Genomic DNA, 16,309 nt, shown 5'->3' with positions numbered 1-16,309 from the left:
TTGTTGCAGTTCCAGACTTGTGAGACCTTTTCATTTCTTAAAAACAAGGCCAATGCTCAGCATGGCTCTTTGACAGGGTGGCATTATCAACAGCAGGACACTTGTTGGAAAAAAGCTCACTATGTAGGATGAAGATATTTCAGGAATCTTTGGTCTTGGAAAAGGTTGTATTTTCAGGATGCTTGTTATATCTCATGGGTGTGATTTAAAGTGACAGCCAAAGTGACACTTACCCAAAGGAACAGGCAAATTTCGAATCGCATCAGAATGAGCTTTCTTGAGCAACTCCACAAATTTCTTCCACCTGCATGTGCAAACATTTTAAAAGGAAATATAATATTTGAAAACAGTCCCCCAAACAAAACAGTCCCCAAAGTCTGACTTCTGAGATCTATGTAATGAAGGTCAGAGACATCATTAAAAATAAACAATAAATTTATGAAAAGGTTTTTTGAAATAAAGAAAGAAATCACATTATAAATATGCAGCAGAGCATACCACAATCACCAGCATGAAGGTTAGCTTGTGTACATAAATGTAATACATCACATGATACACTGGCTACACATTCAGGACAACATTTTCCAAACGGCAGACTCTGTATTTGCCAGTGCATTTTGGAGCTCTGTGATTTTTAAAAATACTATCTATCTATAACTGACACAAAGGATGGACACAAACTTTGCTTTATGGGCCACATCCTCAGTGGGGAGAGTTGAAATTAACAGACCTATGCCGATTTCCACCAGTTTAGTTAACCTGAGGTGGCTTTTTGGTGGTGCTACAAAAGCTTTATCTCCCCAATCCTGTAACTTCCAGAAACTGAACTGATCCCCACATTTCTCCAGGAAAAATAAATTAAAGAAGAGAGGTAGAAAAATCTGCATAGAAATATCAGGCATTCCTCCTCCAAGCCCCCATTTTTCTTTTTGACAAGTTACAGAGAGGACATAACTTGTTCTGCTTTGTTCAACAAGGCTAATCTCACGTGACTGTAATCACTCATGGTGTTTTATTGATTAAGCACATTTAATCAGAAAGTGGCTTAGAGCTAGATTCCTGCTAATTACTTGAGAAACAGCCCCCCGAATGACTTCACAATTGGACTGCAGATTAGAATGGACAGTATATACTAAAACAATGATTCATGCATTCAGCTTCCTAGATTTATTTTATTTATATTGGATTTTTTAATCTCTAAAGAGACGTAATTCAGTCTGTGGGCAAGTGGCGTTTAAAGCCCTTAACAAAATAGCTTTAATTTAACAGACAAGGCCTTAGCCAAAGACGGTATGTGTGTGGAAGAGTTTATCCTTTACAAATGTAATTCTTCACTGCAGGTCATAGGAGTGAAGGTGCCCTATCTCACACCGTGCATGGATGGCTTGTACAGCACGGAAAGGTAAGCCTTGAGAAGTCCGTGCTTTGCTGAGAGCCAAGAGAGTCCTGCTAAATCAAGACATGAGAATCCATACAAAGACTCCTCTACAGTTAGGTTAAGGTCTGTGTTGCAGGATAAGGGCAAATTAGCCTCGTATGGGCGAAGGTACTTTGATTTTGTTGTAAGGTTCTCCTAAGTTCTGCTGATGTGAAAGGGGCTTTGGGTTGGTTTCTTCCTTCCAGTCATGCTATGAGGAGCTCTACCCTGTATCTGTGACCAAAGTCAACCCGATTTTGACCTTATAACTGGCAGGGATCCCAACGAAGAGTGGGACCTCAAGCTCCCAGGAAGGGGATATGGAAAATCACTGAGTGATCTCCCATTTCAGTGTCTCTACCAGAGCGAAGATTGGGCCAGCCTGTGAATTGCAAGTCTCCATGACACACCTAAAAACAGGGAGATGGGAGAAGCCCACGCACAGAGCAGCTGACTTTGTAGCTTGTGTGCGAGGCTGACCCTGTGCAATCAAATGTCTATTTTAGAAGGAATTATCAAGTGCGGATGGTATTAAAAACTTACTGTATTTTGCCTTGTTTGCACAAATTATGGTTGTTGAGCAAAGCTTCCAGCAATAAAGAAATTAGAGTTAGTCTATGCTTCTGGCAAATGGTCTCAATCTGGAAACAAGATAAAATTTCCCACTGAAATTTGGGATATCATTATCTTCAGCAAAGCAACTGAGAGGAGCAGATTTTATTATAAATCCAGGGCATATCACAGCCATCAGCTCCGGTATAAAAGATACATGGCAAAGTGTTTTCAAACAGTCTAGTAAAACAGCATATACACATAGAATCATAGAACCATAGAAGATTACGGTTGGAAGAGACCTCAGGAGGTCATCTAGTCCAACCCTCTGCTGAAAGCAGGACCAATCCCCAATTAAATCACTCCAGCCAGGGCTTTGTCAAGCCTGACCTTATAAACCTCTAAGAAAGGAAATTCCACCACCTCCCTAGGTAATCCATTCCAGTGCTTCACCACCCTCCTAGTGAAAAAGTTTTTCCTAATATCCAACCTAAATCTCCCCCACTGCAACTTGAGACCATTACTCCTTGTTCTGTCACCTGCTACCACTGAGAACAGTCTAGAGCCATCCTCTTTGGAACCCCCTTTCAGGTAGTTGAAAGCAGCTATCAAATCCCCCCTCATTCTTTTCTTCTGCAGACTAAATAATCCCAGTTCCCTCAGCCTCTCCTCATAAATCACGTGCTCCAGCCCCCTAATCATTTTTGCTGCTCTCTTCTGGACTCTTTCCAATTTTTCCACATCCTTCTTGTAGTGTGGGGCCCAAAACTGGACACAGTACTCCAGATGAGGCCTCACCAATGTCGAATAGAGGGGAACGATCACATCCCTCAATCTGCTGGCAATGCTCCTACTTATACAGCTCAAAATGCTGTTAGTCTTCTTGGCAACAAGGGCACACTGTTGACTCATATCCAGCTTCTTGTCCACTGTAACCCCTAGGTCCTTTTCTGCAGAAGTGCTGCCTAGCCACTCGGTCCCTAGTCTGTAGCACTGCATGGGATTCTTCCGTCCTAAGTGCAGGTCTCTACACTTGTCCTTGTTGAACCTCATCAGATTTCTTTTGGCCCAATCCTCTAATTTGTGTAGGTCCCTCTGTATCCTATCCCTACCCTCCAGCGTATCTACCTCTTCTCCCAGTTTAGTGTCATCTGCAAACTTGCTGAGCATGCAATCCACGCTATCCTCCAGATCATTAATGACCATATGCAGTTGTGACCAGGACTGAGCCTTTTCTTCTTGTGAGCCTGACTCTGCAGTCATCTAACATGTTAAACTCCATGTGCAAATTCTGCAAGCAGAATCAAGTGACTGTGCAAAAAGATTACCAGCAGATCTTATTAAGAATTAGGTCTGGCTGAAAATTTTCCTTCAAAACCATTTCTTGGATGGAAAATGGGTTTTCAGGTAAATGAAGGTTTTCACAGAAAGCATCCAATTTCCTTGAACATTTTCGTTTTGTCATTGGAAAGCTGAAAACCCCAAAGGTTGAGCAGATTTGGCAGTTTTCTGCCAGACATGTTCAGTTTTTGGTTTTTTGATAAAACTTGAAATTTTCGGCAGAAAAAAAAATCCCATTTTCCAACCAGCTCTACAATAATTCTTAAACATAACTCATAAATCTATTTTTTAAAACAGACGAGCTCAGAATTCTGTGTTGAATACCCCCAAACTGAACAACATTCAACACAGATCATCTAATTCGTCCCTTCCTCCTTTTTTCAGATCTGTGACACCATGGCCCACTGCTCGTTACTGCCTCCTGAATGGTATGAAGCCTCAAGCATTCACTGTGCTTAGAAACTCACCTCAGATTCACCACTGAATTTCCAAGGAGCCAACCTGTAGGCATGAGGCACGTCATTTATCATTCAAAATGATGTACTGTTTTCTAAAGTCTTTCTATTATTTTAACCCCATGGGTGTCATATAGGAATGCTCTAAACTTTACAGAAGCCACAAAGTATAACAAATCCAGGATTTAGCTTTTAGCCTCTTCAGCCCTCCCTCTCTTCAGCTCTTCCCACTCCACACACTTTCAGTTTTTTACCTTAACAAAGACATGAGATCACTGCTGTTGGGATACTGCAGAGCAGTAACCAAAAGCAATATAAGCCCAGCAAATTCTGCAAAGTATCAAGTGTTCTCAACTCCCATTGACTTCATTGGTTTTCGAGAGTCTTCCCACTTCTTAAAGTCTGTGTCTCTACATATGTCTACACTGCACTAAGAGATCTGGGGCTGGCCCAGGTCAGCTGAGTCATGCTCGTGGGGCTTGGGCTGTGGGGCTATAAAAATTGCAGTGTAGACATTCGGGCTCGAGCCTGGGCTCTGATCTGGGCTCTGATCTGGGAGAGGGTCCCAGAGCCTGGGATCCAGATCAAGCCTGGATATCTACACTGCTGTTTTATAGCCCTCCAGCCCGTGCCCTGTGAGCACAAGTCAGCTGACAAGGGCCAGCCACCAGTGTTTAATGGCAGTGTAGACATATCCTTTTAGACCAGTTCTGCAGGATTCACATTCTTTTCTTATTTTTAAGCATAAAAATATAGCTTTGAAATACATTCTGCAATAGTAACAGGATCTATGCATATAATTGAAACAAATTGTCCATCAGTGGCTTTAAGTGTATACACTGCTATTAAATGACAGCGGTCTACCTGTGATTACATGACTAGACTGAACCCTGTTCTGGGGCCTGTTTACCTCATATAGAGAGAGGAGGCCAGAGAAAGAGTTATCTTCTTTTTGAAAACTCAGGATCAGTTTCTCCATGTCTAGTTCCCCCTTATATTCCTTCAGTATTTGCTTCAAGATCTGCAATGGGTCTTTGGGAGCCAGAGCACTGGAGGATCAAAATATACAGATTACCACAAAAATAATACATTATACTTTACAGTTCACCTTGTCCCACAAAGGATCCCAAAGTGTTCAACAAGTATATTGCCCTCTGGTAATATAGAACCTCTGAGGTGTTCTGGGGCAGCTGTTGAGCTGATCACAGCAACGCAACAAAACAGGCTTGGGTAGGAAGCAAAGAAAAATAGCAAATCCAGCTAAAATGCCGTGGTAAGGAAAACATAATGACCTAAACTGGGTTTTGGCTAGATTATCAGGCTTAACGCTGTGATTCATTTGAAAAATGCCTTAAGTTTTTTTAATGTTATACATACCTCAGATTTTTTGTTTCACCTAAAAGAGGGTACTTCCAAATACCTCCTGTCTACATGCTGGGGCATGGATCAAGACTGACTCAGAAAGAAGGAGAGCCATCTACTGAATCACTAGTAATGCTTCCTGGGGTTTCCTTGGAGGTTTCCCATTCAGTAATCAGCCAGGCCTGCTGTTTTTAGGGTCTGATCAAAGCATAGGTGAGCTGATGTGGCTGAAGACTGTATATCATAAATACCAGCCTGACCTTTGCCTCAGGCTTTTTCTGGTAGAGCATAGCTTACTACATGTGTAAATAAAGTCACATACATGTGTATGGCTCCTAACTTTGTAACATTGTTGGTACCGCATAATGCTGCTGTGCCACATAGTGACTGGAATGTACAGTAGAAGGGGATGGCTCAGTGGATTGATAATAGAGCAAAAGATAATCAATAACTGAGTTTTTTGATTGTCTGTCAGTTCCAAAAAAAAAAAGAAGTAAAATAAAATTATTTCAGGTCCACCCACAATGAAAAGTTTCTGAAATTTTCAGCAAAGTGAAAAGTAAAAGAAAAAAAAATGTTTTGGGTTGAATGAAACATTTTGTTTGTCCCAAAACGTAATGTTTTGTTTTGATTTTGAGCTTTTTTTTTAAAGTTTTTTTTGAACAATGAAATAAAATTGAAGGAAATTCAAACAAAAAGTCATTTTGAATAAAAAATCAAAATAATTCATTAAAAAATATCAAGACAAAAAGTCCTTTTCATTTTTTCATAATTTTTGTTTATTCAATTAAAATAAATTGGTGAGTTTGACACAAATTCACTAAAGGTTTTGATCAACCCATATCTGTATTTTTTGCTGAAAAAGAGTTTTGGTAAAAACTTCTCCCAGCTCTACAAAAGATTTCACCGCTTGGCCTCAGGTTCTAAAATCCAGCCTTGGTTAACGGTGACAGAAGTCTGTTGCCCTCTGTTGGCTGCTCAGTGGACTATAAGCAATGAGATCGTGATCTCAAATCCAATTTCTGGCGTGCTGATGTTCACATCACATAAGATCACAGTCTCTATCAACACCCTTGTTGTCAATTTCAGCAGTGTGATCATTTGCACTGACAGTGGGAGCCTGCCTCATCCAGGTAAATTATGTTGATGGGGGAGTATGTACTGTACTTATTCTGTGCATAGAGTACTTCAGTCTTCAGTGATTTCAAAAGAGCATTTATCTCATACATATATCTAATCTATCTATCTTATATATACACACGCAATTACACACACAAGGATAAAAAAGGTAATTATTAAAATTGTCTCTAATTGAAACTGTTTGCCTTGCCAAGGTTAAGTAAAGGGGAGTCTGCATAATCTCAAATGATCCTTCTAGCAGTATGTAGTATAGGTGATCAATGACCCAAAACACATAGTGGTTTGAATGGATGCAAGAGAAAATCTGTGCTCTTCTACACTATGTAAAATGCTTTTTAATTTCATAATTGAAGAACCAGTTTTGCTTTCAGAATCCTCAATGAAAAGAGCAGGCTTGAAAACATTCTGAAAATACAACACCTACAAGACTTTTACCAAAGAAAAAAAGAGGATTTCTCAGATATTTTTCTCATTTGTTTAGAGTAATAAATACATTTAGAAAAACAAAAATAGAACCTTTTGCTATGATCCTTTAAAGTTACACTCTTTGCTTGAAAACCCAGATCACGTCTTGATATTCTGCATTTCAAACGCTGCAGCTAGTCTTAGAAACTGAATCAGCTTTTCAGAATTTACCTTAAAAAACAGATAGGTATAAACACAAGCAAAGTGCATAGGAAAATGTCAGTCTGTTATAACCTCTCTCATAAATTGCATCTTCCTGAGAAAATTAAAGTGAAAGTAAAGTGCTTTAGGGGAACAAAATCACATTTAATTTTACTTACAAAGTTAAAAGGTATCTCATACGTGAAAAATATTGGATTTGTGCCTTTTTATGTTTGTATATGATGTATAATGAATCCCCTGAAATGAACAGTTAAGACCACTGAAGTCAATTGAAATCAATGGGAGTCTTTTCTCTGACTTCACTGGACTTTGGACCAGGCCCTTATAGGCCAGTGGAGGGCAAGAGGAGAAGAGGAAGACAGGTCCCTAGGATTAGTGGATTAGCAGCTGAGCATTTAGTGGGATAAGAAAGAGTTTGGCAGCAGGAGGTTTTGTGTGTGTATGGGGAGATCTGGCAGGAAGAGCTGGGTGAGGGTGTGCGTCGGAGGACTGATTTATAGGGCTACATCAGAAATACTCAGTATTACAGAAATGACTCCATGAGACAAGGGCTCCCCTGTGCCTCATTCAGCATACCCCTAACAAGACGCAATACCCACTGCACCGCTAAGCTGGCTGAGTACTTGCACAGCACAGCCTGCCTTCCTGCTAATTGTTATTTAGAAAGTGCTAATGTTAAAACTGAGGAGCAAATCCTACCCCTGTGTCCCCTGCAAAAGAGAAGACACCATTTGGGGGGGACGGTGAAAAGGGTGCAAAGTAGCTTGTAAATGCTATGACTGGTATGGGAGAGAGTGGAATATATTGACAGTGGTCCTAGGTGCTGGAACTAGGAGTGCTGCGGGTGCTGCCACCCCCTGGCTTGAGGTAGTAACAACAACAAATACATGGTTTCCTCCTTCAGCACACCTACTATAAAAATTGGTCCAGCACCACTGGACGTAGTAGCATGATACTTAGCACATAAAGCGCAAGGCGGTGGAACATCAGGACCATTCCCTAAAAAAATACACATCTCTACTACCTGACCTGAAGAAGAATCTCCATTCGTGGTTGTGTTGGAGCCAATGGGCGGGATTTGCAAAAAATCAATGCTGGATTAACTCAATTCCCTTTCAAGTGAAGGGTAAAACTTCCAGAATTAAGACAATGCTGAATGATTCTGAAAATCCCACCTGATTACATCTGTAGTTCAATCACTATGGGCAGTGATACATAAGCAAAATTGCCAGTATATTGCAACTTCCTTTCTGCTGTCAGTTACTGTAATCAATCACAGTAGCAACACTGGAGGCATATTAAAAGACAGAAAATGTCTAAAACGCAGAGGTCGTTTTGGCCACATTTGCTGATTAATCCTCAAACAAAAAACAAAGCCTAACATACGAGCATGTCTAAGCTAAGGAAGTTACTGCGTATTAACCTCTCTCTTCTATTTACTTGACTTGCATGGATAAGTAAAAAGGAAAAAAAAAGTGAAAAAGACTAATTGATTTTCCCCCAGTTAAGACACCCTGATGAACATACCAATTCAGAGTCATTTGACTCAGAAAACCTCTCAAAGAGGAGCTTGACAGTTGGTAATTGAAGAGGGACTTCATGCTTCAGAAGGAAGGAGCTCAGCTGCGACTGAGGAAGAAATCCGGAGATGGGATCCAGACTCTTAAGCTCTCTCTGCAGCTTTTCTAACCCGGCTAACCTAACAGGACCCAGACTGAGCTCATTTCTGACGAGAGCCAGGAGAGAATCCTCTTCCTCGGGTGACTCCATTGGCCCTTGGCATATAGTATGCTGGAAATCATTTAGAAAAGAAACATCTGATTATCTAATATACAGTAACTCAAATGAAGAATGGTAAAGCAGATGGTTGAAGGGAGATTGCTTTATAACGTCGTTACAATGGCTGCACTGAGCAAAACAGCAGGCTCAGTCCACTCAGCCCCCTGGCTGCATGCTAAAGCTGTGCAACAGGGCTAAAGCTGCCCTACATGGACAGCTGAGGATTCCATCTGCCACAGAGGAATCCTGGGATTGCACAAAGCGGGCAAAGCTGCAGTTCCCCTCTTTGGTATAGGGGGCATGCTACGGTCAAACGTTGGAGGATGAGAGCCTGTGGTGGTTTCCAGATTCTCAGATGCTAGTGATGTAATTTAGAGCAGCCCTACAGCTGCTCTCAGTTACACCAAAGGCTGTTTTGTCTGGCTCAGGATTAGGGAGATAAACAGGTGGCTTAGAGTCCCCTGCCCCCTGGTTCCTTTCCCGCTCTTTTTCCTCACTTATTCAACGTGTAAACTTTGTCTAGCTGAGGACTGAGCCCATCATTAGCAGGCCAACACTTGAACAAAATTGTCATTGAAAATATTTAATAGATGACCAGTTGTGGCAATATTTCACTACATTTACCTGGTGATGTCCTACATGTTGTCTTAAAGACCAAGCTCTAAGAGATGGCTTTTGGAGGGCATGAATGTAGGACAAAGACTGATCTCCTGATGGGACAGACACACAATGAATATTTGGTGGTTTTAAAACCTTGAAGAACAAATGTGGAATTAGACATAAGGCAATCAAAGAAAAACAAATAGTTGTGTTCTAAACAAAATATACTCTGAGTACAAATATTGACATGCAAATATTTCATCATACAAAATATATGCTAGTTATTCCTTTTTAGAAAGCAAACATGTTTAAACTCCAACAATAATACATCCTGAAGACATATTTAACTGGAACAGCTATTAAATTATACCTCATTTTATTAGTATAATTAGCTCGTCCAGCTCTGAAAACATTCCCCTACCACTTAAGATGAAGGAAACTCTCCATCGGCTGTTGGCATTATAGTGCCTATGACTCATAGATGTGCAGTTCTAATTCCACCTAGTAGAAGGCAGTGGTGCTCACAAACACTAGCCAGTTTGTTGCAATCATGGAATGCATTCAACTTTCCAGTAGCAGGGTTAGTAAGTCTCATTGTTTAGTATTTCATACTGAGCATTAGAAATGCTCTCCTGCATGAGAGATTAGGGTTAACAGTCCACATTATTTTCAGCAAGAGATTAATTAAAGCCCAACATTTCTAAAAGCAAGCTGGCATAAATGAATCAGTTCATTGAACAAATATCTGAACGGATAACATGTCTTTCCTTTATTCCTCTGCTGAAAGCTAAACCTATCCTGATGCAGAAAGAAACAAATGCCAGGAGCTGCCTTTTGCAATAGGTTTAAAACAAACATAAATGATTAGCTACTTTCAGTGCTGATAGTCCCCAAATATTACCCTTCCTTATAACTACTGCACATACTGACAGGTTTCAGAGTAGCTGCCGTGTTAGTCTGTATCCACAAAAAGAAAAGGAGGACTTGTGGCACCTTAGAGACTAACAAATTTATTTGAGCATAAGCTTTCGTGAGCTACAGCTCACTTCAACGGATGCATGCAGTGGAAAATACAGTGGGGAGATTTACATACACAGAGAACATGAAACAATGGGTGTTACCATATACACTGTAAGGACAGTGATCAGGTAAGGTAAGCTATTACCAGCAGGAGAGCTGGGGGCGGGGGAAACCTTTTGTAGTGATAATCAAGGTGGGCCATTTCCAGCAGTTGACAGGAACGTCTGAGGAACAGCGGGCGGAAGGGGGGGGGAAACATGGGGAAATAGTTTTACTTTGTGTAATGACCTATCCACTCCCAGTCTTTATTCAAGCCTAAATTAATTGTATCCAGTTTGCAAATTAATTCCAATTCAGCAATCTCTCGTTGGAGTCTGTTTTTGAAGTTTTTTTGTTGAAGAATTGCAACTTTTAGGTCTGTAATCGAGTGACCAAAGAGATTGAAGCTTTCTCCCACTGGTTTTTGAATGTTATAATTCTTGACGTCTGATTTGTGTCCACTTATTCTTTTACGTAGAGACTGTCCGGTTTGGCCAATGTACATGGCAGAGGAGCATTGCTGGCACATGATGGCATATATCACATTGGTAGATGTGCAGGTGAACGAGCCTTGTGCAGGTGAATGAGCCCTGCAGTGGCTGATGTGATTAGGCCCTATGATGGTGTCTCCTGAATAGATATGTGGACACAGCTGGCAAGGGGCTTTGTTGCAAGGATAGGTTCCTGGGTTAGTGGTTCTGTTGTGTGGTTGCTGGTGAGTATTTGCTTCAGGTTGGGGGGCTGTCTGTAAGCAAGAACTGGCCTGTCTCCCAAGATCTGTGAGAGTGAGGGGTTGTCCTTCAGGATAGGTTGTAGATCCTTGATGATGCATTGTAGAGGTTTTAGTTGGGGGCTGAAGGTGATGGCTAGTGGTGTTCTGTTATTTTCTTTGTTGGGCCTGTCCTGTAGTAGGTGACTTCTGGGTACTCTTCTGGCTCTGTCAGTCTGTTTCTTCACTTCACCAGGTGGGCATTGTAGTTGTAAGAACACTTGATAGAGATCTTGTAGGTGTTTGTCTCTGTCTGAGGGGTTGGAGCAAATGCGGTTGTATCGTAGAGCTTGGGTGTAGACATTGGATCGTGTGGTGTGTTCTGGATGAAAGCTGGAGGCATGTAGGTAGGCATAGCGGTCAGTAGGTTTCCGGTATAGGGTGGTGTTTATGTGACCATCATTTATTAGCACTGTAGTGTCCAGGAAGTGGATCTCTTGTGTGGACTGGTCCAGGCTGAGGTTGATGTTGGGATGCAATTTGTTGAAATCATGGTGGAATTCCTCAAGGTCTTCTTTTCCATGGGTCCATATGATGAAGATGTCATCAATATAGCGCAAGTAGAGTAGGGGCATTAGGGCATGAGAGCTGAGGAAGCGTTGTTCTAAGTCAGCCATAAAAATGTTGGCATACTGTGGGGCCATGCGGGTACCCATGGCAGTGCCGCTGATTTGAAGGTATACACTGTCCCCAAATGTGAAATAGTTATGGGTGAGGACAAAGTCACAAAGTTCAGCCACCAGGTTTGCTGTGACATTATCGGGGATACTGTTCCTGACGGCTTGTAGTCCATCTTTGTGTGGAACGTTGGTGTAGAGGGCTTCTACATCCATAGTGGCCAGGATGGTGTTTTCAGGAAGATCACCAATGGATTGTAGTTTCCTCAGGAAGTCAGTGGTGTCCTGAAGATAGCTGGGAGTGCTGGTAGCGTAGGGCCTGAGGAGAGAGTCTACATAGCCAGACAATCCTGTTGTCAGGGTGCCAATGCCTGAGATGATGGGGCATCCAGGATTTCCAGGTTTATGGATCTTGGGTAGCAGATAGAATACCCCTGATTGGGGTTCCTGGGGTGTGTCTGTGCGGATTTGTTCTTATGCTTTTCCCCATGTTTATTCTTCTCCCCACCCCCCCCCAGCTGTTCCTCAGACGTTCTTGTCAACTGCTGGAAATGGCCCACCTTGATTATGACTACAAAAGGTTCCCCTCTCCTGCTGGTAATAGCTCACCTTACCTGATCACTCTCGTTACAGTGTGTATGGTAACACCCATTGTTTCGTGTTCTCTGTGTATATAAATCTCCCCACTGTATTTTCCACTGAATTCATCCGATGAAGTGAGCTGTAGCTCACGAAAGCTTATGCTCAAATAAATTTGTTAGTCTCTAAGGTGCCACAAGTCCTTCTTTTCTCTGTACTGCACAATCGACCATCCTCCCCACGCACTGTATTCCTAATCTCCTACCACCTGAAATGGTTTGCTTTGCATCAAAAATACAGTAGGTCCCAAATACAGAAACGATGACCCAAATATCAGCCTTCCAAAACAAGGGCTGAAGTGGTTTATTTATGAAATTCCTAGGGATGGAGGAGAAGCTGCACAAAGACCGCAGAGTTGTACATGGAACAACGTAGAGTATTGTTAGGTATTTAGCAAACAACACTGCAAACTGAAGGAGAGAGGAAGAGAAGGGAGAAATACGTTTCCTGACTGGGAAGTTATTGAACATACTGAACAGGAAACAGATACTGATTCTCCCTGCCCCAGGGAGAGAATGTGTATCTTCTCCTGTGGAAATTTGTCTCTGGTCTTAAAACTGAAGGGCAGGATTGTGAACCTGTGCAGTGGAATAAAGGTGAATAAGATCCCCTCCACCTATATGGCCACATGAGCGCTCCCTTCATTTTTGCTCCTGGTGCTGAGGCTAGAACATGGGGGATAGAATTCGGACTGTGAATCTGGTACTTCTTCCAAGCAGGGAGCAAAGAGCAGGCCAAAGAGGCAGAATTAACATGCTGAGCTGGCACAAATGGGGAAGTCAGCCATACGTAGTAAAGAGCTCCAGTGAGTTACTTCCCCTGAGCAAGGGAGCAGCACTCAAAAAGGCACAATTCCTGCCCCTAGGACAATGCAGTTATGCACTGTCCCATGTGTGAGGCAGAGTCTAAATTTTTAAAGCATACTTCCCCTCAGCACAACCTCTAGGACTGACACAGTTTGACTCAGGGGTGTACAGCACCTCTCAGAGTCAGGCCGGGCATTCCAAGCTGTGCACCCACAAAGGGAGGTACCCAAAATTACTGAACACTTCTAAAAATCTAGGGTCCAGCTAGAGCGGGGCAAATAATGGATTTTTTTGGTTCACTGGCAATTCTGAATTTTTTTTTTTAATTTCTGGTCGAAGAAAATATTTCTTTTGACCCAAAACAAAATGTTTCATTTCAATTTCAAGCATTTTTAATGTTTCTGCATTTTGTAAAAAATAAAATGGAAGAAGTTTGATTTTTTCGAATGTTGGGGGGCAGGGGTAGGGGTTCCAACACAAACAATATGGGAAAACCAACATGAATTGGCAAAGCATTACAGTTAGACTGAATCTAATTTTTTTGCTGAAAAAAGTTTTGTCCAGAAAATAGGGCTGTCAAGTGATTAAAAACATTAATCACGATTAATGGCGCTGTTAAACAATAACAGAATACCATTTATTTAAATATTTTTGGATGTTTTCTACATTTTCAAGTATATTGATTTCAACTGCAACACAGAACACAAAGTGTACAGTGCTCACTTCATATTTATTTTTATTACATATATTTGTGCTGTAGAAAACAAAAGAAATAGTATTTTTCAATTCACCTCGTACAAGTACTGTAGTGCAATCTCTCTATCATGAAAGTTGAACTTACAAATGTCGAATTATGTACAAAAAATAACTGCATTCAAAAATAAAACAATGTAAAACTTTAGAGCCTACAAGTTCACTCAGTCCTACTTCTTTTTTAGCCAGTCATACAAACAAGTTTGTTTACATTTGCAAGAGATAATGCTGCACGCTTGTTTATGTCACCTGAAAGTGAGAACAGGCATTCGCATGGCACAGTTGTATCTTGCGATGCCGGCTAATTACATGTCAGATGTGTTAATGATTCATATGTCTCTTCATCTTCAGCCACTATTCCAGAGGTGATGCATCCATGCTAATGAAGGGTTCTGCTTGATAATGATCCAAAACAGTGCAGATCGATGCATGTTCACTTTCATCCTCTGAGTCAGATGCCACCAGCAGTTGATTTTCTGTTTTGGTGGTTCGAGTTCTGTAGTTTCCACACAGAATCACAGAATATCAGGGTTGGAAGGGACCTCAGGAGGTCATCTAGTCCAACCCCCTGCTCACAGCAGGACAAATCCCCAATTAAACCATCCCAGCCAGGGCTTTGTCAAGCCTGACCTTAAAAACTTCTAAGGAAGGAGATTCCACCACCTCCCTAGGTAACCCATTCCAGTGTTTCACCACCCTCCTAGTGAAAAAGTTTTTCCTAATATCCAACCTAAATCTCCCCCACTGCAACTTGAGACCATTACTCCTTGTTCTGTCACCTGCTACCACTGAGAACAGTCTAGAGCCATCCTCTTTGGAACCTCCTTTCAGGTAGTTGAAAGCAGCTATCAAATCCCCCCTCATTCTTTTCTTCTGCAGACTAAATAATCCCAGTTCCCTCAGCGTCTCCTCATAAGTCACGTGCTCCAGCCCCCTAATCATTTTTGCTGCTCTCTTCTGGACTCTTTCCAATTTTTCCACATCCTTCTTGTAGTGTGGGGCCCAAAACTGGACACAGTACTCCAGATGAGGCCTCACCAATGTCAAATAGAGGGGAACGATCACATCCCTCAATCTGCTGGCAATGCTCCTACTTATACAGCTCAAAATGCTGTTAGTCTTCTTGGCAACAAGGGCACACTGTTGACTCATATCCAGCTTCTTGTCCACTGTAACCCCTAGGTCCTTTTCTGCAGAAGTGCTGCCTAGCCACTCGGTCCCTAGTCTGTAGCACTGCATGGGATTCTTCCATCCTAAGTGCAGGTCTCTACACTTGTCCTTGTTGAACCTCATCAGATTTCTTTTGGCCCAATCCTCTAATTTGTGTAGGTCCCTCTGTATCCTATCCCTACCCTCCAGCGTATCTACCTCTCCTCCCAGTTTAGTGTCATCTGCAAATTTGCTAAGGGTGCAATCCACACCATCCTCCAGATCATTTATGAAGATGGGAGCATGGGAGTGTTGCTCTTTTAAGACTTCTGAAAGCATGCTCCACACCTCGTTCCTCTCAGATTTTGGAAGGCACTTCAGATTCTTAAACCTTGGGACGAATGCTGTAGCGATCTTTAGAAATCTCACATTGGTACCTTTTTTGCATTTTGTCAAATCTGCAGTGAAAGTGTTCTTAAAATGATCAATGTGCTGGGTCATCATCCGAGACTGCTATAACATGAAATACATGGCAGAATGTGGGTAAAACAGAGCAGGAGACATATTATTCTCCCCCAAGGACTTCAGTCAAAATTTAATTAATGCATTTTTTTTTAACAAGCATCATCAGCATGAAAGCACGTCATCTGAAATGGTGCCCAAAGCATGAAGGGGCACTTGAATGTACAGCATATCTGGCACATAAATACCTTGCAACGCCAGTTATAAAAGTGCCATGTGAATAGCTGTTCTCGCTTTTAGGTTACATTGTAAATGAGAAGCGGCCAGCATTATCTCCCGTAAATGTAAACAAACTTGTTTGTCTTAGCGATTGGCTGAATAAGAACTAGGACTGAGTGGACTTGTAGGCTCTAAAGTTCTACACTGTTTTGTTTTTGAGTGCAGTTATGTAACAAAAAAATTGGCATTTTTAAGTTGCACTTTCACAATAAAGAGATTGCACTACAGTACTTTTATGAGCTGAACTGAAAAATATTATTTCTTTTATCATTTTTACAGTGCAAATATTTGTAAGAAAATAATAATATAAAATGAGCACTGTACACTTTGTATTCTGTGCTGTGATTGAAATCAACATATCTGAAAATGTAAAAAAACATCCAAAAATATTTAATACATTTCTATTGGTATTCTATTGTTTAACAGTGTGATTAAAACAGCAATTAATCAAGATTAATTTTTTAAATCGTGATTAATTTTTTTTAGTCAATCACGTGAGTTAA

At 41.3% G+C, this 16,309-nt stretch overlaps 1 protein-coding gene across 1 annotated transcript in view; it reads right to left on the bottom strand.

Moving 5' to 3' along the window:
• LOC311525402 (uncharacterized protein C1orf87) overlaps positions 1-16,309 on the bottom strand; it is a gene marked incomplete at both ends in the record, with an annotated part of 31,932 nt that overhangs the window by 11,655 nt on the left and 3,968 nt on the right. Inside the window, 7 exon segments of the mRNA XM_084637511.1 lie at positions 234-304; positions 1,961-2,058; positions 4,676-4,814; positions 6,784-6,834; positions 6,836-6,903; positions 8,422-8,685; positions 9,298-9,426. Of these exon segments, the coding sequence (XP_084493637.1) occupies positions 234-304; positions 1,961-2,058; positions 4,676-4,814; positions 6,784-6,834; positions 6,836-6,903; positions 8,422-8,685; positions 9,298-9,426 (820 nt within the window).

The sequence above is a fragment of the Lepidochelys olivacea genome, assembly GCF_965140295.1.
Source record: "Lepidochelys olivacea isolate rLepOli2 genome assembly, chromosome: 8".
Lineage (NCBI taxonomy): Eukaryota > Metazoa > Chordata > Testudines > Cheloniidae > Lepidochelys > Lepidochelys olivacea.
Note: the sequence above shows the minus strand (reverse complement) of the source record. Positions and strands in the feature narration are given on the sequence as shown.